General features: G+C 43.3%; 1 protein-coding gene across 1 annotated transcript; it reads right to left on the reverse strand.

Moving 5' to 3' along the window:
• Positions 1 to 107: 107 nt before the first annotated feature.
• On the reverse strand, positions 108 to 15,060 carry LOC139562467 (sideroflexin-1-like). Its single transcript, XM_071380186.1, has 11 exons — positions 14,897 to 15,060; positions 10,502 to 10,688; positions 9,529 to 9,699; positions 8,115 to 8,213; positions 6,280 to 6,355; positions 6,091 to 6,176; positions 5,749 to 5,876; positions 4,941 to 4,990; positions 4,380 to 4,429; positions 4,105 to 4,152; positions 108 to 3,952 (listed from the first exon to the last, which is right to left on the reverse strand). The coding sequence occupies exons 2-11, from the start codon at positions 10,663 to 10,665 to the stop codon at positions 3,856 to 3,858; spliced, it is 969 nt and encodes a 322-aa protein (XP_071236287.1). The 5' UTR covers positions 10,666 to 10,688; positions 14,897 to 15,060; the 3' UTR covers positions 108 to 3,855.
• Positions 15,061 to 27,015: the final 11,955 nt, after the last annotated feature.

Here is a 27,015-nt window from a genome sequence, read left to right on the forward strand (position 1 = left end):
CGACATGAGTGACCCACCCTCAAATGGGCACAATGGTGTGGAACGTTCACTTTGTCTTAATTTTGTTCCTGAACAGTACAGTAGGTCTGTGGCCTGAGAAAGAAAACTCACATTTCAATCACTTTATTCTATAGCTCTTAGTAAATGTCTTACATAGTCCAGGTGTGCCAGAACATATTCCAACTCAAAATGGAGAGGGGAAAAACAAGTAGTGAGCACCAATACTGACAACTACATGGGTACTGAACAACCGTGAATTACTGGACATGGACACACATTAACATGAAAACATTCATGGAGTGTAGCGACGTCATAGATTGTCTTCAGTGTTGTGCCTTCAATGTGCTGCCAAGACCAAATTCCATGACATGCCAAAGCTAACCTAGAGATATATTTAATAATATATAAATACAATAATGACATGCCTAAGCACCTAGAGATATATTTCATATGAAAGTTATTGCATGAAAATATCCTGACAGAGGATCGTCATATTAAGCTGAAGCCGATGACAAACGCTAAAGACCACTGCTTTTTCAATCTCAAGCCTTGCATGTTTCTGTCAGCACAATCTAGCTATAAAAAGGCTGGGCTATAGGTTCATTTTTGTTCTAGTCACATTTCCTTGCCCTCCCCTCCAAAAGGACCAGAAAACAACTAAATGGGGAAAGCTAAATGGCGGTGATAACATAAAGCTAGCTACTGCTGGATAACTTACTCTAAGCTCATAGTAAACTGTGACTTGGTTTATATCATACACATTGTCAAGCACATTATGGAGACAGTACAAACATTTCCAATACATATGTGTATATATAAAAAAAAATAAAAGAAAGAAAAGTGGTACCCCCACCCTTTACATTGGTTATTACACAGCACCCAATCCAGGCCCAAACATACAATGAAGAGGGTACCTCCTTTTATAGTAATAGGTGAGTGAATGACTTTACAATGGTGTCAACTTGCTCATGAAATATATGGTATTTTATTCAATTATGGACACAAAAACATTGTGACTAGTGGAATAACAATTTACTCTGTGTGTGTGTAGGTACAGTACAGATGAACCAGTATCTACTGGAATTGGGGTTAATTCCATTTCAATTCAGTCAATTAAGAAGGAACTGACTCCAACCCTGGTATTTACAGTTGAAAGCCATGGCATAATGTAGTGTTTACTGTATGGCCATAACACTGTGCTGCAGTGCATCTGATCGTCTATAGACAATATACATTTTCAATAAAATGTATGAGGAGCCTAGCCTGGTTCCAGATCGGTTTGTGTTATCAAAATCCTATGGTCATTGTCACCCTAAACAAGACCACACAAACAGAACTGGGACCAGGCTATGCGGATTCATTACAAAAAAAAGCGTGGGGGGAAAAAAACAAGTTTCGTATCAGTCTGTGAGGAGGAGATTCATTCATGTCTTCTTTGCATAAATATCCACTGATTTCATTCAGAGGGAACTACCAAGCAGAGTGGTTTGGTAGACATGCAATACTGACTGACAGAGGAAAAGGTGACCTATAACCTGGCAAGACCGCACAAAAAGATTTGGGACCAAGCTACATGGCGAAGCCGTACTAAAGTCAGCCGGGACAATATTGATGGGTAGTTTTGACAACTATATTCAAACTCTGACTCACAAACACACTGAAAATGTGTAATAGTTGTTCTAACTTCTAGCTGAATAAAACATTGCCACCAGGTGGAGAAATGGAACAGTGCACCCTGAAGTTTTAAATCTCCTAATACCTCGCCACCATTTATTTGTTAAATATATCCTCTGTTACATCATCTTAATCCCAGAAAAATATACCTGTTGTACATACTATATTTCCACCACAAAGTTACTCAGTTGATACGGTACTATGAAATTGTCTAGACTACTAAACAACCATATCATTACTACACTTGACATCTAGCTGGATATTCAACAACATTAATATACTGTATTATAGCCCAGGTTTGATCAGGAATGCTCTAACTAAGCCCAGATTTTCCACACAGGAACTAAAGATCCAAGCATTACTTCCAACTGTCCTACAATCTAATCGACGATTTCCTTTTACACAAGGTTAAAGGGATACTGCCAGATTCGAGCAATTAAGCGTATGCTAGCGAACATGTAGACTACCAATCATTGTGCTAAAACTAGTTAGCCTTGGCCCGCAGAAATATCTCTAACTTCCATCACACTGCATGTAGAGACATACAACTGGTATCCACGAGTTCATCAGAATCTGGGTAAGTGGAAAATGCCAGAATCTCCCTGTATCCCTTCATGACCATGGGCTGCATTTACTAAAGACAACCACGGGCCACATTAAATCAGCTTGGGAGCCACATTTGGTCAGCGGGCCTGTAGTTTAAGAGCCCTGGTTCTCACAACTTTGTTTTATGACAATAAAACGATATTTGGTACACATCACCACAACACAATTAATCTAAAGCTAACATATAGACTGGGATTCATATTTACTCCCTTGCCTCTTATTGCATAAGTTGGCCCCACCACACATCTAGGTCACCACGGCAAGTTAACTCTTCTCTATTGTAACAGAAGAATGACTAAAGAGTCAATAAGCGTCACAAACTGACAGGAGGGCTGTGGCAGGGTGGTTAGGACAAAACAGACACAATTCCTTTAACATTTAGACAACACAGTACCTTCCCCTTCAATGGCAATAGTGATACACGGCACAAATGTCACCAACAATCATTCATGAGTTCCGTTGAAACTGCACAGACACGATCCAAATTCATCCATAGTGTTTCCAAATCAAGAGAGGCCTTGATATGGGGCTTAAACATTAAGCCTTGGATCCTGTCCTATAGAAACCTTTATTCTGCCATATCATTGACATCAGTGCTACTGGGGATGTGCTTACTGAAATCTAATTTAGGAGTGCTCATGCAGTGTCATTGCACCTCTAAAGGTTTTCTTGATAACACAAACACACAGGGTTCCCGGTGCACTAGGCTGAGGTGGGACAGCGTGTGTGCAAATACACTTCCAAGGGAGATAGAAACTGTGCTCGTCAACTGTGTCATGTTCATTGGGGCACACTCACTGGAGCAAAACATTTTGCAACAGAAAACAAAACCCTGGTAGACCCAAAAAGCAATTCAATAACAGGTCAGTCTAATGTGCTCATAAACCAACTGTTATCCTTCACTACCTGTACTAGACTACAGTTAAGCCAACTTGAGGGAGTGGATATCTAGCAGATTACATTTGACTATTTTCTAATTGCAAGTCATGAATGGGTTTCAGTGCACACAGCTCAAAATGGTACGATCTCAAACACAAGGGCAATAAATAACAACACACTTTGGGGAGAGAGAGAGAGGGAAAAAACAAACAAAAAAACTCTGGGGTCAAATACAAGGGGTGACATGTATGTAGTTAGTGGTGATGGAAGTAGATTTTGTCATTCTGTAACATTCACAGCAGTCAGTAACTAAACAGCCACAACCCCAGGAAGGACAAATACACCAGACTAAACCATGGTCTGTTTGTCTGTCACACTACTCTCACCTCAGGTGCATCTCATTACTCTGAAGTGGCTTCCTCGTCTCCTTTCCTTCATCTACAATGATGACCAAAACCTGACTGGTAGGCTCCCCCCCTTATTCCATCCTTTCAGATAAGGAAGCAACTTTTTAGGATTGAGACGCACCCCTCACCATCACCCTAATCAAATCCTAAAGCCTATAACAAACATAGTAAACAAACAGGTAAATACAAAAATAAGCATAAATATAATATTCTCTTTGCCCGCTGAGCTGTACTAGCAGGGTCCAGCCAGCAGAGGGGGCTGGTCTGTGGTGTGTGTGGTTGGGTGGTCCTACAGGCCTTTGTTGAAGAAGACGGTAGTAGTGTGGGGACTGTTCTGTCGTATCCTCTCCTGCAGATCTGGCTCCAGGCTGCTCACAGCCATAGAACTATATAGAGAGGGAGAGGTAGAGAGAGAAAGAGGGGATGAGAGAGTGAAAGAGAGAGGGAATGAGAGAGAAAATGATTGATTTGACAGTTGTGTAGGAAAAGCAGATCCACGGTCTATCTCTAAAGTATGTAACAGATGGCCATAATGTACCTCTTCTGTGGGAACAGGGCACAGCACAGAGGAGTGGCAAACACCAGGCTGAAAGAGACGGGAGGTTTTGTCCAACCAGAGTTTAAGTAAACTGTGCAATACACATGGTTTGCAAATCGCGACGTTCAGTATTCAAAGCTCCAGTCCATTTAAAATGTTATGGTTAGTTTGCTTACAGTGCATGTCATTGTGAGAGGACTTATAACTGATAACATGGATGAAACGTGTACCAAACAAACAGTTTACAGTAACATTAACTATAGATAGATACTTACCACAGACCCACCAGTCCCACCTGTACTGGAGCGTTTAGGACTGGGAACCGCTGAGTAGAGAACACAGTGAGAGAGAGAAAGTGAGACTCCAACCTGAAGCAGTTTTTCATAAAAACAAAACGTATACAGACATTACACTGACAGTATTGTAGAGATTTACAGGCGTGGTCCAGATCTGTTTGTGCCATCTTGCTTATTCATATGGTCATTGGCAAAACAGCACAAACAGATCTGGGACCAGGCTAGAGATTTACTGGATGTCAGACAGACAAAGCACAGAAGCCTGGATTTCCAACAAAAATTGCATTGCATGTGTAACACAGCTGAACCATCCAGATTGGTTTGAACTCCAAATAGAGGGTAGGCCTAGTGCACCAGAGGGTAGGCCTAGTGCACCAGAGGGTAGGCCTAGTGCACCAGAGGGTAGGCCTAGTGCACCAGAGGGTAGGCCTAGTGCACCAGCAGCTACATGCCACACTCTCCCTACTGACTATAGAACCAGCTCCAGTATGCCCATTTGCTGTAGAAAGCATGACAGGCATCTGGCTGTTGTAACATTACCTTCATAAAGGCTTTCTTCTCCAGGGCGTTCATGATCACAGGGGGGATAGCTGTAGACAGACAGAAAACAAGGAGTATTTTCAAGAGCAACATTTCTGTTATTTCACAACACGTTGCTGATTCTGATAGTCATCTACGGTTTTAAGGAGGCTTTGCTAAATCATCTTTCCCAGAAGTACTGCTGTGAGGACAGTGAGTTTCAGACCAATTGATCTGGTTTGAAACTGCATGTTAACTCCTTACCCAGTGGTTCCCAAACTTTTTTGCGCTGAGGGACAAGTCAAGTCAAAAGCAACATTCATTGAACACCGAACGTGACAAGTCAGGCAAAGACAAGATGCACCAATAATGATTGGAATGGCCCCCCAGTCTACATGCTCGTTCCATGACAGACACAATTCCTTTAACATTTAGACAACACAGTACCTTCCCCTTCAATGGCAATAGTGATACACGGCACAAATGTCACCAACAATCATTCATGAGTTCCGTTGAAACTGCAGACACGATCCAAATTCATCCATAGTGTTTCCAAATCAAGAGAGGCCTTGATATGGGGCTTAAACATTAAGCCTTGGATCCTGTCCTATAGAAACCTTTATTCTGCCATATCATTGACATCAGTGCTACTGGGGATGTGCTTACTGAAATCTAATTCCATCCTCTGGTTTGATCTGGTTTGAAACTGCATGTTAACTCCTTACCCAGTGGTTCCCAAACTTTTTTGCGCTGTGAAATATTGTGTCCCACCAGATAAAAAAAACACTAAACAATGTTCAATCCATCATGTGTGAAACACAGTGCTTACCCATAGCTGGCACAGCCATGCCAATCCTGGACACCACCACCTGAATGATGCCCGACTTGGCAGCGGTGACTGACTCCCCTAACCGGTTTCCATTCTCATCTGTCACTGGGATGCCGTACTTCAGCTCCCTAAGGAGAGGGACATAAGGAGAGGATGGAATTCAACCAAACCTGCCAGTCATGTTAATCCATGTATAACTTTTTTTTTTTTTTTTACAAATACATTTGAAACAAAGTGTGTGACAGCAACCCAGTCCTAACCCCTCACAGAGCTGACCAAAAAGACAGTGCTAAGGAAAACCTTTGTCCCTAGTTAGGAGGTGTGGTCTAAACTCTAGCTCACCTCTGCCTCATGAAGGGGATGTTGATACAGTTGGCAGCAGCTACAGCAAAGAAGGGGACGAACCGGCTCATGACGGCTGGAAGGCGCTGGGGAGGGATTTTGTTTCAATGTAGATTTTTCACAGCGCTCAAATAAAATGCAAAGCAAATGTGCAAATCCACTAGAACTAAGATGATCCAGAGACAGTACCTTGGCTAGAGACTTGAGTCCCAGGGCTGTGACTACGGCTCCGGTGGTCGCACTGACGTACGCTGCAGCCAGCTGACTGAGAGAACGTCACACAAAGACATTTACACCTCTCAATTTACTGAGCCTCAATACGGTTCCTGTTCCAGGCATTTACCAAAGTCAAGTCTATCTGATTGATAAAATAATGTATATGTTGAAAGATAATGATAAAATAATTTGACTCTGAAACATTATAACTGTATGAAATTGATTAGAATCATATTATAATCGGATGATGTGTAGTTTTAGTCGGAATTAGGTTAAACAATGTATCTGTATAGTGGAATAACACAGACTGTCTGAGCAAGGCGTAGCTTAGGATTTGAACTTGGATGTGAGTGCCTAGGAAAATACCGAAGAACAATTAAACCTGTGTTTGAACCGACCTGGCTAGACCTCTGAGGAACCTATGAGAGCATAGGGAGTACTTCTCAAGGTTTCCCTAATCTCGGGGGGATGGAACTGTCGGCTGGGCAGTGATACACAGTGGTGAGAACTAGAGAGATAAAACTCACCTACTGTTTGTGCGCAGCTATAAAATGGATGTCTTTGTATAATGGACTTCAGAACATTCTCTGAATAAACTGTACAAGCCTTTTGCATAAACTGAGTCTTTTGACTAATTATTATTAAACTCATGGTCTTACAAACCTCGGGGATTGGTCAAAGCTATTGATTGATTGATAGTTATTATGATTGGGATTGAAAATTCTCGTGACACTGATACACAGACAGAATGATCCTAAATACAGAGGTCTCAGGTCACAATACATACGGAATGTAGTCAAGGCGGTCAAGTCAAAAGCAACATTCATTGAACACCGAAACGTGACAAGTCAGGCAAAGACAAGATGCACCAATAATGATTGGAATGGCCCCCCAGTCTACATGCTCGTTCCATGATGGTTGCCATCTGCATATGAATTGAGAAGCACCAGCATCGCTGGCTCCTATTCCTCATGTGTCCTGGTTAGAGTGGGTGCATCTCAATAGTCTAAAGTGGAATCATTTCCTTGTATCCTTCACTTCATCTGCACTGATTTGAAGGAACTGGACAGGTGAAATCTGATAGCAACATAGTGTAAACCTTTCACCGATCATGTTTTCAAATTGGTGCAGATGTACGAGGACGCCCCTTTAAACTATTGAGATACAGCCCTGGTTTGTACAGCCTCTCCACCAGAGGCTGTATGTATCAAAAGCCTCAGAGTAGGAGTGCTAATCTAGGATCAGTTCTCCCTTTTAGATCACAATGCATGGGATTACATGCATGGGGGGGGTGACATGATCCTAGATCAGCACTCTTACTCTGAAACATATGTTCCCAGACCAGAAAGATGTATGCAAATGCCTTGCTTCCTCTACCAGCTGCAGACATGGACGAAGGGGTACAGCTACAGCCATTCAGTTCGAATGGAGGAGCATGCTGAACTAAACAGTGGGGTGTAATACCGCTGTAAGGGGAGGAGTGTAGTGGACTGGGGTTCCACTGGCTAGCCACTGCCGTGCCCTGCAGGCCTCCATACAGAGCTAGGGGTGCATCGCAATAGTCTACTATGGTCTTCTCTCCTTGCCTCTTTTCCTCGTCTGCACCAATAGGAAGAGAGAAGACGGGTGAAAGCAACATAGGGGAAGTGTTATGGGGATTTGCTCCCACCTATCCATGTCCTTTCAGATCAGTACTGATGAAGGAAAGCAGATGCAGAGAGGAAGCTAGCTAAGGCTATGAGATGCACCCTAGTACAGGTACAGCAGGGCTGGTTAAGTAATGTGGCGTTAGTGTTCCCAGTCCCTACTTGGTGGTGAGGGCAGCATCTCCACTGCGGTTGGTGTAGTTGACCACAGCGTTGAAGGACTGGTTCACCCACTGCCAGAACACCACTGCTGGAGTCGTCCTGGAGGAGAGATGATGAAAACAAGGGAGAGAAGGGTAGGGCAAGGATAGAAAGGGAGACAAAGAAAGTGTGTGAACAAGCATTAATCATTTCAGATATTTAATTCAGAGGCAGAATGCTTGAATTAATCATTCAAACAAAGCCAAACCACAACTTGTAAAAAGGTAAAAATGTCACTTTCCACTTCTGTGCACGGTTTACATAATTTAGTGTTTTTATTTGATTTAACTAGGCAAGTCAGTTAAGAACAAATTCTTATTTAGAATGACGGCCTACCCCGGGCCAAACCCTAACAACGCTGGGCCAATTGTGCGCCGCCCTATGGGACTCCCAATCACGGGCGGCTGTGATACAGTCTGGATTCGAACCAGGGTCTGTAGTGACACCTCTAGCACTGAGATGCAGTGCCTTAGACCGCTGAGCCACTCTGGAGTCCAGTGTGACTATGATTGTATGCCCTTTACTCTTCAGACACACAACAATAGCTGCAGTGTGCTACTCTGGTCTTGCCCTGTGAGCAGGAATGTAAAAGGCACAGTGGAAGGTATGCAGACAGAACATGAAAACAATCCAAGGCATCCACATGCTACAAGGACAATGGCGGTATCCTGACCCTCATTAAACGGCTTAGGAATTTTCCTTTCCGATGCCCTCAAGATAAAACATTTGTTTTTTAAAAGTTTGACATATTAGCATATGCTCTTATCCAGAGCAATTAGGGTTAAGTGCCTTGCTCAAGTGCCCATCGACAGATTATTCACAGTCGGCTTTGAGATTCTAACCAGTAACCTTCCGATTACTGGCCCAACGCTCTTAACCACTATGCTGCCTGCCGCCCGAATACACAGAACACTGCCATCGAACCCAGTCTTCAGTTGAAAGAGAAGAGACCACACCGTTTGGGAAAGTCAACTGCATAGGTTGTTTATGCCATTTGGTGAGAAATTCTAACATGCTACATTTATTCTATGCACTTTTTGTCCTGGCATAACTTACTATACAGCAAGAGAGAAGAGCATGAGCAGCCCATATGGTGTATGTGATTAAGTTAAGCCAGCCAGCAACAGCACGCACCATCCACAGCGTGGGTGGAGATTTAATCCTCATGAAGAATGTTGAAATATCCCTGCTGTGCGGTTAGTTGCCGCATCTCTGACATGTGCCTCTACATTTCAATCTGCAACATTCTTAACATTTCACCTCATCAGATCTTCCTCTTCCAGTACGCTGCTCTGTGCGTTTTTAATTTAGGTGTTTTACACACAAATTGCATTTAACATGTATTGAATTGAAAGGTCATCCACCCCAGTGGTACCTGTAGAATGTGAGCATACAGCCGGTGATGGTCATGTTCATGGGGACCTGGGCAGACATGCGTCCCACCACCACCATCTTCTCTCCGGTGTCAGGGTGGAAGGCAGAGTCATAGACGTACTTGGCTCTCCACAGCTCATCTTCTGTCAGACCTGGCTTCACCACTCCTAACCTGGACACAAGCACATCCTCTAAACAATGAATGAAACACATCAATTCTTAGCATCGGGGCAAATTATTGCAATGTTTGATTCACAGAAACAAGGGCTAAAATAAATATAGGCTAAAGCTTCACCTACCTACAATGTTTTAACAAATCAAATTGTATATTGGACATGTTTTGCAGATGTTAGCACAGGTGCAGCAAAATGCTTATGTTTCTAGCTCCAACAGTGCAGTAATACCTAACAATACACACAAATCCCCAAAATATTTTTGCATTTCTTTATAACAAAGACAGTCTTAGACATTTATTTTGGTGTTTTCAGTTCATCTCTGATGTAAGAGAGAAACCGGTATGACAGATGTTCCAACCTACAAGCCTAATTAGTGGCCTATGTCTACAGATGTTTGTTTGTTTATCTTATTACACCGTGGGGGGACAAGAGAGATATCAGGTTAAGGTGACCGCTAGCTAGCTCCTTGAACTCCTCAGTTTAGACTAGAGACAATGTTGATTGAGTTCATACTCATACATAAATGCATTAATGAAAATTGATTCCTACCCAGAGGCCAGTGTAACTTCCAAATTACCATTCACATTTTAGGCCACAGTAAACCACCCCTCTAATATAACCCAATGTCAACTGCACTACCACCCCTACATTCATCTCATCCCATTAATCTCTCACTCTACACCCTTTCAATACCTGTAGAACTCTACAGAGACTGGTGTGTTCTCCAGCATCAGAGAACTTGAGGATGTTCCTGGGATCAACCACCCTCCTCCCTTAGGTGTCCTCCCCCCTCCGTACCTGTAGTTCTCCACAGTGACCCGTACGTCCTCCAGTGTCTTAGAGGACTTGAGGATGTTCCTGGGGTCGGTGACGAAAAAGAAGTGCTGGGCGCGGCCCATGAATGTGCTCTGGTCCCATCGCGGCTCCTTGATGTTAATGTCCAGGGACAGATCTCCAGACATCCTTGAGTTTACTATAAAACCGCCTGACAACAGAAACAAGTGTTAGTTAGAAATGTGATTATTCTCTGCATATTTGACAAAGACTTTCTCATTTAATTTCTTTTTTTTGCCCTGTAACATTAGAAAGACAAAAATTGGCCTTGGATGAATTCAACCAGCTCATGGAGCCTAGTGACTCGAGCAGAACTCAAAAGGCAAATGATAAAAGATTACTCCTCCTTCCTAGTTAGGACTAAGCCCCCCCCACCTCTCTGATCCATGTATAACTCCCTCCCTCTACATAACCTACCTCAACAGCCAAAACACACCTCCTGATTGGAGGGGCCCTCGCCACCTCTAGTATTCTCCCCAAATCATAATAAAAGGACAAGGAGGCTATCATCAGGGCTGTTTCTATTTGAGCCAACTGGTCACTGTAGGAAGGTAACGGTGTTGTTAAATACAGAAAGTCTGGCCTTAACCAAATTCTCTGACTATGGAGATTGTCCCAAACTGCATCAGCATTATTGAAGTGAATTACATTGCCATCCTGAATCTTCTGCCAGCATTTTACACCCAAATTCAACCTGAATGACGAGCAGCCCAGCACTCAGTTTGAGAATAGGCCTACTGGCTGTCTTTTACATGCATATCTAGGCCATGAATCATCTGACCAAAGCTATATCAGAGCCTGGCAGTACAACAATAAACAAACTGAGGCATGAAAAGTCTAGCTTCAAACCACTGGAGTTATCATGATGTTTGGTTTCCTAGGTAATGAGGTGATAAACAGTTCTTTCAAGCTGAAGGTTACCAAAGTAAGTTCATTGCAATGTGGCTCAAAACATGATTACCGCTACTTCAAATTAATGTTGTTTCTAGCTGCCTGAAACATGTTTAGGCTATGTGCAATGACATGTTTAGGCTATGTGCAATGAGAGGATTTTATTTATTTTATTTTTATTTATTTTACCGTTATTTTACCAGGTAAGTTGACTGAGAACACGTTCTCATTTGCAGCAACGACCTGGGGAATAGTTACAGGGGAGAGGAGGGGGATGAATGAGCCAATTGTAAACTGGAGATTATTAGGTGACCATGATGGTTTGAGGGCCAGATTGGGAATTTAGCCAGGACACCGGGGTTAACACCCCTACTCTTACGATAAGTGCCATGGGATCTTTAATGACCTCAGAGAGTCAGGACACCCGTTTAACGTCCCATCCGAAAGACGGCACCCTACACAGGGCAGTGTCCCCAATCACTGCCCTGGGGCATTGGGATATTTTTTAGACCAGAGGAAAGAGTGCCTCCTACTGGCCCTCCAACACCACTTCCAGCAGCATCTGGTCTCCCATCCAGGGACTGACCAGGACCAACCCTGCTTAGCTTCAGAAGCAAGCCAGCAGTGGTATGCAGGGTGGTATGCTGCCGTAGTGACACGTCATTTTAGCAAAAAATTACATGTCACATATCAGTTTGCAAACAATGTAAAAAAAAATATATAATTGAGTTAAGAAAGCCGCACACAAACATGGTCTCTTTTTTGTTTTCTTGAGTAAGGCAGCTCCAAAATGCAGGTGTTTCAGTCTAGCTCAGTGCTTTCTGTGGTCGTAGGGCAAGCCAGCAGAAAATACGGAGCGTTGCACCGTTATTGGCTAAGTGTTTGGTCACTCATGGGGACACTACATCACCGCCAAGTCTAAAGGCAGAGCTAGAAAATTCAAGCCCCTTGGGTGCTGCCATAGAGTTACATTAGAAGTGCCCATCTAAGAAGGCTCAAGGTCATTGGCCACAGATAAAACTACATCCAATCACGCTAGATCTACAGTAGTTTTCAAAATCTTAGCTAGTAGTCATCATCATGAATCAAGTCAACAATGTACTGGCAAATCCTTTTTAATCTTGGTCATATGAAGAGAAATTATAGATAAAACGTATCGGTGCTAACCGGCCATAAACATTACACAACAAGCTGGAAATTGTAAATTCAACAATGAGTGGTTTGGAAGGAATCAGTGGCTAACAGCAAGCATTGCAAAGCAATCATTAGCCTGGCTATATGGTCCCAAGTCTAAGATTAAGGGTCTCTTTACCTAGTTTAAAATTATAAACATTCAATATTAGCCATGCTGTCAATGAAGCATGATTTGTGCCCCCAATCAAAACAACTTAACTCGGGAACAGCAAAATCTGACTTTAGTGAGTTCAAGACAACTGGGATCTCGGGAAAAACAAGCTACGGCTGGGAAAATACATTTTGAACTTTCATCCAACTCGGAATTGTAAATCGGGAATCTTTCTAGAGCTACAACCTCATCATGATTCAACCTTTTTGTTTTGTTCCCAGTTGTCTTGAAAAGCACCATAAATCCAGAGAACGACAGACCTTGATGACAAAATTTGCCCACGAAGGACCGCCGTGCTACCTTCCTGTTCAAGTGAGCACAGCACAACAAGGTGAGTCCAAAAATGTATTGTATGCTGCTGCATAAATGATGTAATATGCCAGGGAGACGTGTATACTGTAGCTAAGAAAGTAATACTAAGTGTATGTTGTGTAGTAAGCTGTTAGTAGGCCATGTGCTTCACCCTAATAATTTGGTCCTTTTCCCCCTCATAACTTAGCCTACTGTTCTAACTTGTGGTGCACATGTAGCCTATAACCTGTTTTTGAGGAATGTAATTGAATATTGTAAGAGCTTTCATTGTCTGCATATATGCCCCCTTTATTTATCCTATAGTTCTGACTTGGTGTACAGGGAGAACACTAAGAACGGCCAATGATTATTAAGGATTTGCCTGTATATATTGTTTTTTTTTACTGCTGCTCTTTAATTACTTGTTACTTTTATCTCTTATCCTTATTTTTTTTAAACTGCACTGTTGGTTAGGTGCTCGTAAGTAAGCGTTTTACTGTAAGGTCTACACCTGTTGTATTCAGCGCATGTGACAAATAAAATGTGATGTTCTGAATTCTGTACATTTCAAAAGTGCTGAACAAATAGTTTTATTGACTACATCCGTCCTAGCTCACTCATTAATGTCTTAATCGAAATTACAGATGGCCTCTTATCCGCTTGTCTTCCCCTTATGCCTTAGCTTGTACATCTCAATTGTCAGAAGAATCCACATTTGTTAAAGTAAGTCAGCCATGTTTTTTTAAGACCGTAAATGAGTCTGAATGAAGTGCTTTGCTGCCAGACACGGCACCGCTGATAGCCAGGTGTAGCAGTGGTATAGTGCAATTACTGTATTGTTTAGTGTTGTGGCTTTGCTGGCATGCATCCCATCCCCAAAATTTTTTTTGTTGCCCCACCAAGATTTACATGCTAAAATCGCCACTGGAGAGGATAGTGCATATGCATTGGCCTATATTTTGTTATGCAAATCAAGTTGTAAGCCTAAACACATCCAAAACAATTTGCAGTTGTTTTCACATAATAGTAAACCAATTGTTATGTCTATACAATAACCACCTGTGTAGACGTCATTGCGACATGGTATGAATTTACAAATTCTGTACTTAAGCCAACTGGACAACAAAGCTGACCATCAAATACATTGTTACACCTTCCTTCTCTTTGTCAACATATTTCAGTAAGACAACGTGGGAAAATAAGTAACGTTAGCTATTGTAATCAACAAAGTGAACCTTAATGAACCCAAGCTTTATTGCAATAAGGTACGTGACCGGTGCAGAAGCAGATGGGCTGTCTGTCACAAGACATTTCTGGCATTACTATAGGCAGTATCACTCAATGCGTGACACTCACGAAAAGTAAAGGAGAAAGCAAGACCAAAACAGAACTGTGCCTAGGTACAAATTGTTAATATTACTTGAATATAACGTTAGGTGACTAGAAATCAACCTGCACTTAGCATCACGCTATTGACAAGTCATTGATTCAGCGATGTGACATTTAGTGAGTGCAGTTGACATTAGCTAGCTAACGTTACTTAGCTAGCTAAAGTTAGCATGCTCACGTTTAGTTAACCAGCTACTTTTCTCAGTTTGCGTGTCAAATATTGAAGCAGTAGAATGAGAGTCTGACAGACACGGTCTTGGTATGAATTACTATATTGTGAACGAACATGGTGACTTTAGTTAGCTAGTTATATGGCTAACCTCTAACTAGCACGTCACCACGTTGAAAAAAAGGAAACGACCGAACGACAGCATCTTCGTGTTAGCTCGCGCTAGCTATACATTTACTGCATGCACAAACCCTGCCAACAAAAACATACATACCTTGGTTCAATGTCCACCAGCTGTGTTCACTATATAATTGCAGAGAGCTGTAAAACTGTGACCTCTCAGTGATATCACCGAATGGATTGATGTACACGGTGCCAGTCTCTCTACCTTGAAAGCTGAGGAGAAAAGACGGGGTCGTCCTTTGTTACCACAACCACAAAGTCATAATTATGACTAAACTCCGCCTATTTCTACAATTGATCTTCTTAAAATCTTAAACCTGGCCCTAACCTTAAACTTGACAACTTAGCTAACCGTATGCATAGCCCTAACATTAAATTAAGACCAAAAAGCAAATGTTTGTTTTCATGAATGTTTACGATATAGCCCATATTGACTTTGTGGCTGTGATTACTAGCTAGTGACAACCGGAAAAGGGCGGTGTAGAACTACAGCAAGTTTGTCATTTGTTCCATAGCGATGGGAGGTTGGCTAGAATCACTGGGCGTTGGTAGCAAACGGAAAATGATTGGTTTATTGTATCTGCCTAGCCAAATACTTTCAAAAACAAACTTCTCAAATTGTAAAATATATGTATTTCAATAAGATTGACCTGGACAAATCAAGATTATATAAGAGATAAATCGTTTTTTCCCCGGACATAAATATATATTTTAAATAATATTTTTCTATTTCTCAGTCTATCAACGTTGCTACATTTTGGTGCGAGACCTTCCTCAAGCCTTCAAATGTTCCTGTGTCCCTCAACTGAAGGTGAACAAAACAGTATTTTCCAATCCCACCAGAGCCCAACTATGCATGAACAGCCCAGTGGAAACTAACTGTGTGACTCACCACAGTGATCCCATGACTCACCAGAGGTTCTTTCACACCCACTATTTGAGAAACAGCTTGAACTGAGCAAAGTCTTGAGAGAGGGAAGTATAAGAAGTATGTTTTGCATCACAATGTGTGCGTATGCAGCACCATATGATTCATCATATGATTAATGATTGATTCACTGACAATCTATATTTAATAATAAACTGAAGATGCTTTCAGTCATAACTGAGTTTATAAACTACAGTAGACTACTGGCCTACATTTCCTTCATTATCCGAGATTTTATACTACTACCATGATATGGGGCATTACTCAGACAGAAGATTGTAGCATTACATCTCTCCCTGTCACCCAGGAACACTAGCCATGTATTCTTGTCAATTACAATAAGTTCTAGCTTTAATACCTAAAATATTTGTAATTGTGCTCCTACATTTCCCAACTTTGGTGCTCTGCCCTTTGCCTACTTTGTGAACCTTGTAATGTAATTACAGAGGGATAGACACAAGCTATAGTATGGGAGTAGTTAAGACACTAGCTATAGTATGGGAGTAGTTAAAGGAGTAGATAAGACACTAGCTATAGTATGGGAGTAGTTAAGACACTAGATATAGTATGGGAGTAGTTAAGGGAGTAGATAAGACACTAGCTATAGTATGGGAGTAGTTATGGGAGTAGTTAAGACACTAGCTATAGTATGGGAGTAGTTATGGGAGTAGATAAGACACTAGCTATAGTATGGGAGTAGTTAAGACACTAGCTATAGTATGGGAGTAGTTAAAGGAGTAGATAAGACACTAGCTATAGTATGGGAGTAGTTAAGACACTAGATATAGTATGGGAGTAGTTAAGGGAGTAGATAAGACACTAGCTATAGTATGGGAGTAGTTATGGGAGTAGTTAAGACACTAGCTATAGTATGGGAGTAGTTATGGGAGTAGATAAGACACTAGCTATAGTATGGGAGTAGTTAAGACACTAGCTATAGTATGGGAGTAGTTAAGGGAGTAGATAAGACACTAGCTATAGTATGGGAGTAGTTATGGGAGTAGTTAAGACACTAGCTATAGTATGGGAGTAGTTATGGGAGTAGTTAAGACACTAGCTATAGTATGGGAGTAGTTAAGTAGTATTCTTATACCTCCCAAGACAATTGTCACTGTCCAGAGCAAATGAGATGGTGCTAATGTGTCCTAAGCCATCCACAGGTGTCCAATGGTAGGGCAGATGGGCGTGCTGTGCATCTCTGTGGGCGGATTTGATTATGCTGAGCCGCGGGGCACCGGTCTATGGCCTGTAACGTGAACAGGCAAAGCGGTGAGGGAGGAGCACTCTTCTCAAATGGAACAGTAATCTGCACCGTTTGGTGATGTTGTCAACAAGGCAGCATGGTGCATTGCCCAGAAACATACAACATCTCTTTTCCATAAAATATACACTACCGGTCAAAAGTTTGAGGTCACTTAGAAATGTCCTTGCCTAGAAGGCCAGCATCCCGGAGTCACCTCTTCACGTTGACGTTGAGACTGGTGTTTTGTGGGTACTACTAATGAAGCTGCCAGTTGAGGACTTGGAAGGCATCTGTTTCTCAAACTAAACACACTAATGTACTTTTCCGCTTGCTCAGTTGTGCACCGAGGCCTCCCACTCCTCTTTCTATTCTGGTTAGAGCCAGTTGTTGCGCTGTTCTGTGAAGGGAGTAGTACACAGCGTTGTACGAGATCTTCAGTTTCTTGGCAATTTCTCGCATGGAATAGCCTTCATTTCTCAGAACAAGAATAGACTGACGAGTTTCAGAAGAAAGTTATTTGATTCTGGCCATTTTGAGCCTGTAATCGAACCTACAAATGCTGAGACTCCAGATACTCAACTAGTCTAAAGGCCAGTTTTATTGCTTCTTTAATCAGAACTACAGTTTTCAGCTGTGCTATCATAATTGCAAAAGGGTTTTCTAATGATCAATTATCTGTCACGATCGTCAACGGGACTGAGAGAGGACCAAGGCGCAGCGCGTGGAAAGTACATCTTCTTTTTATTTAAAGAAGGAAACAACAAAACAAACCAACAAAACAGACGACCGTGAAGCTATACAAACATAAGTGCTGACACAAAACACTTCGACATAGACACAGCTAGACTACTATACTAAACATAAACCCAACTACTCTAATAAACCCCCTAAACCTTACAACCACCCTAGACACTACAAAAAACACATACATTCCCCATGTCACACCCTGACCTAACTAAAATAATTAAGAAAACAAAGAATACTAAGGCCAGGGCGTGACATTATCCTTTTAAATTGATAAACTTGGATTAGCTAACACAACGTGCCATTGGAACACAGGAGTGATGGTTGTTGATAATGGTCCTCTGTACGCCTATGTAGATATTCCATAAAAAATTTGACGTTTCCAGCTACAATAGTCATTTACAACATTAACAATTTCTACACTGTGTATTTCTGATCGATTTGATGTTATTTTAATGGACAAAAAACATGCTTTTTTTTCTCCAAAAACAAGGACATTTCTAAGTGACCCCAAACATTTGAACGGTAGTGTTAGTTTTCATTGAGAAAGCAGATAAAGCATTTTAATCACTTTTGCATGTGAATATGCAGAATCAAATCAAATCAAATTTTATTTGTCACATACACATGGTTAGCAGATGTTAATGCGAGTGTAGCGAAATGCTTGTGCTTCTAGTTCCGACAATGCAGTAATAACCAACGAGTAATCTAACCTAACAATTCCACAACTACTACCTTATACACACAAGTGTAAAGGGATAAAGAATATGTACATAAAGATATATGAATGAGTGATGGTACAGAACGGCATAGGCAAGATGCAGTAGATGGTATAGAGTACAGTATATACATATGAGATGAGTAATGTAGGGTATATAAACATAAAGTGGCATAGTTTAAAGTGGCTAGTGATACATGTATTACATAAAGATGGCAAGATGCAGTAGATGATATAGAGTACAGTATATACATATACATATGAGATGAGTAATGTAGGGTATGTAAACATTATATTAAGTGGCATTGTTTAAAGTGGCTAGTGATACATTTTTACATAATTTCCATCAATTCCCATTATTAAAGTGGCTGGAGTTGAGTCAGTATGTTGGCAGCGGCCACTAAATGTTAGCGGTGGCTGTTTAACAATCTGATGGCCTTGAGATAGAAGCTGTTTTTCAGTCTCTCGGTCCCTGCTTTGATGCACATGTACTGACTTCGCCTTCTGGATGATAGCGGGGTGAAAAGGCAGTGGCTCGGGTGGTTGTTGTCCTTGATGATCTTTATGGCCTTCCTGTGACATCGGGTGGTGTAGGTGTCCTGGAGGGCAGGTAGTTTGCCCCCGGTGATGCGTTGTGCAGACCTCACTACCCTCTGGAGAGCCTTACGGTTGTGGGCGGAGCAGTTGCCGTACCAGGCGGTGCTCAGCCCGACAGGATGCTCTCGATTGTGCATCTGTAGAAGTTTGTGAGTGCTTTTGGTGACAAGCCGAATTTCTTCAGCCTCCTGAGGTTGAAGAGACGCTGCTGCGCCTTCTTCACAACGCTGTCTGTGTGGGTGGACCAATTCAGTTTGTCCGTGATGTGTACACGAGGAACTTAAAACTTTCCACCTTCTCCACTACTGTCCCGTCGATGTGGATAGGGGGGTGCTCCCTCTGCTGTTTCCTGAAGTCCACAATCATCTCCTTTGTTTTGTTGACGTTGAGTGTGAGGTTATTTTCCTGACACCACACTCCGAGGGCCCTCACCTCCTCCCTGTAGGCCGTCTCGTCGTTGTTGGTAATCAAGCCTACCACTGTAGTGTCGTCCGCAAACTTGATGATTGAGTTGGAGGCGTGCATGGCCACGCAGTCGTGGGTGAACAGGGAGTACAGGAGAGGGCTCAGAACGCACCCTTGTGGGGCCCCAGTGTTGAGTATCAGCGGGGTGGAGATGTTGTTACCTACCCTCACCAACTGGGGGCGGTCCGTCAGGAAGTCCAGGACCCAGTTGCACAGGGCGGGGTCGAGACCCAGAGTCTTGAGCTTGATGACGAGTTTGGAGGGTACTATGGTGTTAAATGCTGAGCTGTAGTCGATGAACAGCATTCTCACATAGGTATTCCTCTTGTCCAGATGGGTTAGGGCAGTGTGCAGTGTGGTTGCGTCGTCCGTGGACCTATTGGGTCGGTAAGCAAATTGGAGTGGGTCTAGGGTGTCAGGTAGGGTGGAGGTGATATGGTCCTTGACTAGTCTCTCAAAGCACTTCATGATGACGGAAGTGAGTGCTACGGGGCGGTAGTCCTTTAGCTCAGTTACCTTAGCTTTCTTGGGAGCAGAAACAATGGTGGCCCTCTTGAAGCATGTGGGAACAGCAGACTGGGATAAGGATTGATTGAATATGTCCGTAAACACACCAGCCAGCTGGTCTGCGCATGCTCTGAGGACGCGGCTGGGAATGCCGTCTGGGCCTGCAGCCTTGCGAGGGTTAACACGTTTAAATGTTTTACTCACCTCGGTTGCAGTGAAGGAGAGCTCGCAGGTTTTGGTAGCGGGCCGTTTCAGTGGCACTGTATTGTCCTCAAAGCGAGCAAAAGAGTTATTTAGTCTGTCTGGGAGTAAGACATCGGGGTCCGCTACGGGGCTGGTTTTTCTTTTGTAGTCCGTGATTGACTGTAGACCCTGCCACATACCTCTTGTGTCTGAGCTGTTGAATTGCGACTCTACTTTGTCTCTATACTGGCACTTAGCTTGTTTGATTGCCTTCCGGAGGGAATAGCTACACTGTTTGTATTCGGTCATGTTTCCGGTCACCTTGCCCTGGTTAAAAGCAGTGGTTCACGCTTTCAGTTTCGCGGGAATGCTGCCATCAATCCACGGTTTCTGGTTTGGGAATGTTTTAATCTTTGCTGTGGGTATTACGTCACTGATGCACTTTCTAATGAACTAGCTCACCGAATCAGCGTATTCATCAATGTTGTTGTTGGACGCAATGCGGAACATATCCCAATCCACGTGATCGAAGCAGTCTTGAAGCGTGGAATCAGATTGGTCGGACCAGCGTTGAACAGACCTGAGCGCGGGAACTTCTTGTTTTAGTTTCTGTTTGTAGGCTGGAAGCAACAAAATTGAGTCGTGGTCAGCTTTTCCGGAAGGAGGGCGGGGGAGGGCCTTATATGCGTCGCTGAAGTTAGAATAACAATGATCTAGGGTTTTACCAGCCCTGGTAGCACAATCGATATGCTGATAGAATTTAGGGAGTTTTGTTTTCAGATTAGCCTTGTTAAAATCCCCAGCTACGATGAATGCAGCCTCAGGGTGTGTGGTTTCTAGTTTACATAGAGTCAGATAAAGTTCGTTCAGGGCCATCGATGTGTCTGCTTGGGGGGGAATATATACGGCTGTGATTATAATCGAAGAGAATTCCCTTGGTAAATAATGCGGTCGACAGTTGATTGTGAGGAATTCTAAGAGTTCCTGTATGTTGTTGTGATCACACCACGTCTCGTTAATCATAAGGCATACCCCCCCCGCCCCTCTTTTTACCAGAAAGATGTTTGTTTCTGTCGGCGCGATGCGTGAAGAAACTAGCTGGCTGCACCGACTCCATTAGCGTCTCTTGAGTGAGCCATGTTTCCGTGAAGCAAAGAACGTTACAGTCTCTGATGTCTCTCTGGAATGCTACCCTTGCTCGGATTTCATCAACCTTGTTGTCAAGAGACTGGACATTGGCGAGTAGTATGCTAGGGAGTGGAGCGCGGTGTGCCCTTCTCCGGAGCCTGACCAGAAGACCGCTTCGTTTGCCCTTTTTACGGCGTCGTTGTATAGAGTCGCCGGCTGGGATCAGATCCATTGTACTGGGTGGAAGGCAAAACACAGGATCCGCTTCGGGAGAGTCATATTCCTGGTCGTAATAATAGTGAGTTGACGTTGCTCTTATATTCAGTAGTTCCTCCCGACTGTATGTAATGAAACCTAAGATTACCTGGGGTACCAAAGTAAGAAATAACACGTAAAAAAACAAAATACTGCATAGTTTCCTAGGAACGCGAAGTGAGGCGGCCATCTCTGTCGGAGCCGGAAGTAGAATCCTAGTCATTACTCATGCTTAATTACGCCATTTTTGTTTTGAGCTCACTTCGCCGTGGGCAGCCCAGTTCCAAAACGAATGCAAAACGCCTTCATGGGCGCCCAGGCCAGATTAATCGAATCTCCTCAGTGTTAGTCACAGGTGAGGTCATTGAGCATAACATGGATACACGTAATGTTATTTAACTTAATAGTGTGCACGAATGGAGGCTGGTGAGAGGAGCTATAGGAGGCTGGGCTCATTGTAATGGCTGGAATGGAATTAATGGAACATTATCAAACAGATCAAACATATGGAAACCACGTTTGACTCCGTTCCATTGATTCCATTCCAGCCATTACAATGAGTCCGTCCTCCTATAGCTCCTCCTATGAGCCTCCACTGGTGTGCATGCATGTGTGAATGGGGAAGGTGTGTGTGTTTTTCAACTTTAGCCTACTGTTTAGGTCTTTACAAAAGAACTATCTATAATTTGATACCGAGCCAATTTTGGTGATGTGTTTTGTGTGCCCCAGTTGAGACTCTCTGACTTGTTTAGGATCCTACTCTATATATACAAAGTATGTGGACACCCCTTCAAATTAGTGGATTCATCTATTTCAGCCACACCCATTGCTGACAGGTGTTTACAATCGAGCACACAGTCATGCAATCTCCATAGAGAAACATTGGCAGTAGAATGGCCTTGCTGAAGAGCTCAGTGACTTTCAACGTGGCACCGTCATAGGATGCCACCTTTCCAACAAGTCAGTTTGTAAAATGGATGCCCTGCTAGAGCTGCCCCGGTCATCTGTAAGTGCTGTTATTGTGAAGTGGAAACGTCTAGGAGCAACAACGGTTCAGCCGTGAAGTGGTAGGCTGCACAACCTCACAGAACGGGACCGCCGGGTGGTGAAGCTCGTAACATGTAAAAATTGTCTGTCCTCGGTTGCAGGACTCACTACTTCGTCGGGAGCTTCATGAAATGGGTTTCCATGGCCGAGCAGCCACACACAAGCCTAAGATCACCGTGCCTAAGATCACAATGCCAAGCGTCGGCTGGAGTGGTGTAAAGCTCGCCGCCATTGGACTCTGGAGCAGTGGAAACGCATTCTCTGGAGTGATGAATCACACTTCACCATCTGGCAGTCCGACGGACGAATCTGGGTTTGGACGATGCTAGGAGAACGCTACCTGCCCCAATGCATAGTGCCAACTGTAAAGTTTGGTGGATGAGGAATAATGGTCTGGGGCTGTTTTTCATGGTACAGGCTAGATCCCTTAGTTCCAGTGAAGGGAAATCTTAATGCTACAGCATACAATGACATTCTAGACAATTCTGTGTTTCCAACTTTATGATTTCAATTTGGGGAGGGCCCTTCCCCAGATTCTACAAGGTGTCGAAAGCATTCCACAGGGATGCTGGACCATGATGCCACCAATGCTTCCCCGTCTCCTTATACTGGCCCAAGAATTCTGAGCATTTACATTTTTTTTAAATTGTTGAACATAAAAGACTGTTAAAACACCAGCAAATCAGCTCCAAGGGATTTTCATTTTGGTAATCTGTTCCAAAGTATTCCCCGAATAATTTTGAGATATGTACTGTATGTACAGTAGATGATCATATTATGCAAATGTAAGCAAGGTTTGAAATGATTATGTTTTAGTCTAATATTATATCTGTTTGGGCTTCTTGCGGTCAATTTTCAGTCTACAAATTATTTGTAATTATGTGCTGGCCCCATGACCATCCACTCTCATGAAAAAAAACAGTCAATACAGTGCTTTCAGACAGTATTCACACCCATGTACTTTTTACAGATTTTGTTGTGCTACAAAGTGGGATAAAAATGTATTGAATTGTCTTTTTTTTGTCAATGATCTACACACTCTATTTTATAAATTAAACACTAACACTGTATATCTTCATTAGATAAACCCCATGAGTCAATACATGTTAGATTCACCGTTGGCAGCGATTACAGCTGTGAGTCTTTCTGGGTAAGTCTTTAAGAGCTTTCCACACCTGGATTGTGCAACATTTTCCTATTATTCTTTTCAAAATTCTTCAAGCTCTGTCAAATTGGCTGTTGATCATTGCTAGACAACCATTTTCGGGTCTTGCTATAGATTTTCAAACAGATTTAAGTCAAAACTGTAACTCGGCCACTGACTTCTTGGTCAGAAACAAAAACAGGAAACGCCCATGCTCAGGTCTATTCAACGCTGGTCCGACAAATCGGATTCCACACTTCAAGATTGTTTCGATCACGTGGACTGGGATATGTTCTGGATAGCCTCAGACAACAACATTGATGTATACGCTGATTCGGTGAGCAAGTTTATTACCAAGTGCATTGTTGATGTTGTACCCACGGTGACTATTAAAACCTTCCCCAACCAGAAACTGTGGATTGATGGCAACATTCGGCAAAACTGAAAGTGCGAACCACTGCTTTTAATCATGGCAAGGCGACCGAAAACATGACCGAATACAAACAGTGTAGCTATTCCCTCCGCAAGGGAATCAAAAAGCTAAGCGTCAATATAGATACAAAGTAGAGTCGCAATTCAACGGCTCACGAGGCGTATGTGGCAGAGTCTACAGTCAATCACGGATTACAAAAAGAAAACCAGCCCCGTCGAGGACACCGATGTCTTGCTCCCAGACAAATTAAACAACTTATTTGCTTTGCTTTGAGAACAATACAGTGCCACTGACACGGCCCGCTACCAAAACCTGCAGGCTCTCACCGCGGCCAACGTGAGTAAAACATTTAAACGTGTTTTATTTTTTTTTTTTTTTATTTTTTTTTTAATTTTATCCCCTTTTCTCCCCAATTTTTCGTGGTATCCAATCGCTAGTAATTACTATCTTGTCTCATCGCTACAACTCCCGTACGGGCTCGGGAGAGACGAAGGTCGAAAGTCATGCGTCCTCCGAAGCACAACCCAACCTAGCCGCACTGCTTCTTAACACAGCGCGCCTCCAACCCGGAAGCCAGCCGCACCAATGTGTCGGAGGAAACACCGTGCACCCGCCCCCTCGGTTAGCGCGCACTGCGCCCGGCCCGCCACAGGAGTCGCTGGAGCGCGATGAGACAAGGATATCCCTACCGGCCAAACCCTCCCTAACCCGGACGACGCTAAGCCAATTGTGCGTCGCCCCACGGACCTCCCGGTCGCGGCCGGCTGCGACAGAGCCTGGGCGCGAACCCAGACTCTGGTGGCGCAGCATAGCACTGCGATGCAGTGCTCTAGACCACTGCACCACCCGGGAGGCCTTTAAACGTGTTAACGTTTAAATCCCTAGCCGCGTCCTCAGATCATCCGCAGACCAGCTGGCTGGTGTGTTTACGGACATATTCAATCAATCCCTATCCCAGTCTGCTGTTCCCACATGCTTCAAGAGGGCCACCATTGTTCCCTTTCCCAAGAAAGCTAAGGTAACTGAACTAAATGACTATCGCCCCGTAGCACTCACTTCTGTCATCATGAAGTGCTTTGAGAGACTAGACAAAGATCATATCACCTGCACCCTACCTGACACCCTAGACCCACTCCAATTTGCATACCGCCCCAATAGGTTCACAGACCATGCAATCGCTATCACACTGCACACTGCCCTAACCCATCTGGACAAGAGGAATACCGAGGGAGCAGCCCCCTATCCATATCGACGGGACAGTAGTGGAGAAGGTGGAAAGTTTTAAGTTCCTCGACGTACACATCACAGACAAACTGAAATGGTCCACCCACACAGACAGCGTGGTGAAGAAGGCGCATAAGCGCTTCTTCAACCTCAGGAGGCTGAAGAAATTTGGCTTATCACCGAAAACACTCAAACTTTTACAGATGCACAATCGAGAGCATCCTGTCGGGGTGTATCACGCCTGGTACGGCAACTGCTCCGCCCACAACCGTAAGGCTCTCCAGAGGGTAGTGAGGTCTGCACAACGCATCACCGGGAGCAAACTACCTGCCCTCCAGGACACCTACACCACCCGATGTCACAGGAAGGCCATAAAGATCATCAAGGACAACAACCACCCGAGCCACTGCCTGTTCACCCCGCTATCATCCAGAAGGCGAGGTCAGTACAGGTGCATCAAAGCGGGGACCGAGAGACTGAAAAACAGCTTCTATCTCAAGGTCATCAGACTGTTAAACAGCCATCACTAACATTGAGTGGCTGCTGCCAACATACTGACTCACATCTCTAGCCACTTTAATAATAAAAAATGTGACTAGTCACTTTAATCAATGCCACTTTATATCATGTTTAGTTACCCTACATTACTCATCTCATACTGCATGTACGGCCATCGCTCATCCATATATTTATATGTACATATTCTTATTAATTCCTTTACACTTGTGTGTATAAGGTAGTTGTTGTGAAATTGTTAGATTACTTGTTAGATATTACTGCACTGTTGGAACTAGAAGCACAAGCATTTCACTACACTCACATTAACATCTGCTAACCATGTGTATGTGACCAATAAAATTGGATTTGATTTGACTTTATTTGAAGCAACTCCAGTGTTGTTTTTTAGGTTATTGTTCTGCTAAAACGTGAATTAATCTCCCAGTGTTTGGTGGGAAGCAGACTGAACCAGGTTTTCCTCTAGGATTTTGCCTGTGCTTAGCTCCATTCCTTTTCTTTTTTATCCTGAAAAACTCTCCAGTCCTTAACGATTACAAGCAGACCCATAACATGATGCAGCCACCACTATGCTTTAAAATATGGAGAGTGGAACTCAGTAATGTGTTGTATTGGATTTGCCCCAAACATAACACACGTCTAAAGTAACACACAGGCCACATCACTTCAACTAAATCCTCTGCTGTGTTCATCACAGTCCCCAGATCTTATCCTCTGCTTTTTGCTTAATATGAGTGGGTCTGGAAATAGCCCCAGAGTGGTGCTGTGTGCTCAGATACAGTGGGGCAAAAAAGTATTTAGTCAGTCACCAATTGTGCAAGTTCTCCCGCTTAAAAAGATGAGGCCTGTAATTTTCATCATAGATACACTGCGGCAGATCTCTCATCATAGGTACCTATGATGAAAATTACAGGCCTCTCTCATCTTTTTAAGTGGGAGAACTTGCACAATTGGTGGCTGACTAAATACTTTTTTGCCCCACTGTACAGAGCAGCAGTCTGGGGCACGGCTTGTTACGGCAGATGGGTGGCTGGATGGGTCCGAGTCCCAAATGGCATCATATTCCCTATTCCCCTCA

This window comes from Salvelinus alpinus, chromosome 32 (genome assembly GCF_045679555.1).
Source record: "Salvelinus alpinus chromosome 32, SLU_Salpinus.1, whole genome shotgun sequence".
Lineage (NCBI taxonomy): Eukaryota > Metazoa > Chordata > Actinopteri > Salmoniformes > Salmonidae > Salvelinus > Salvelinus alpinus.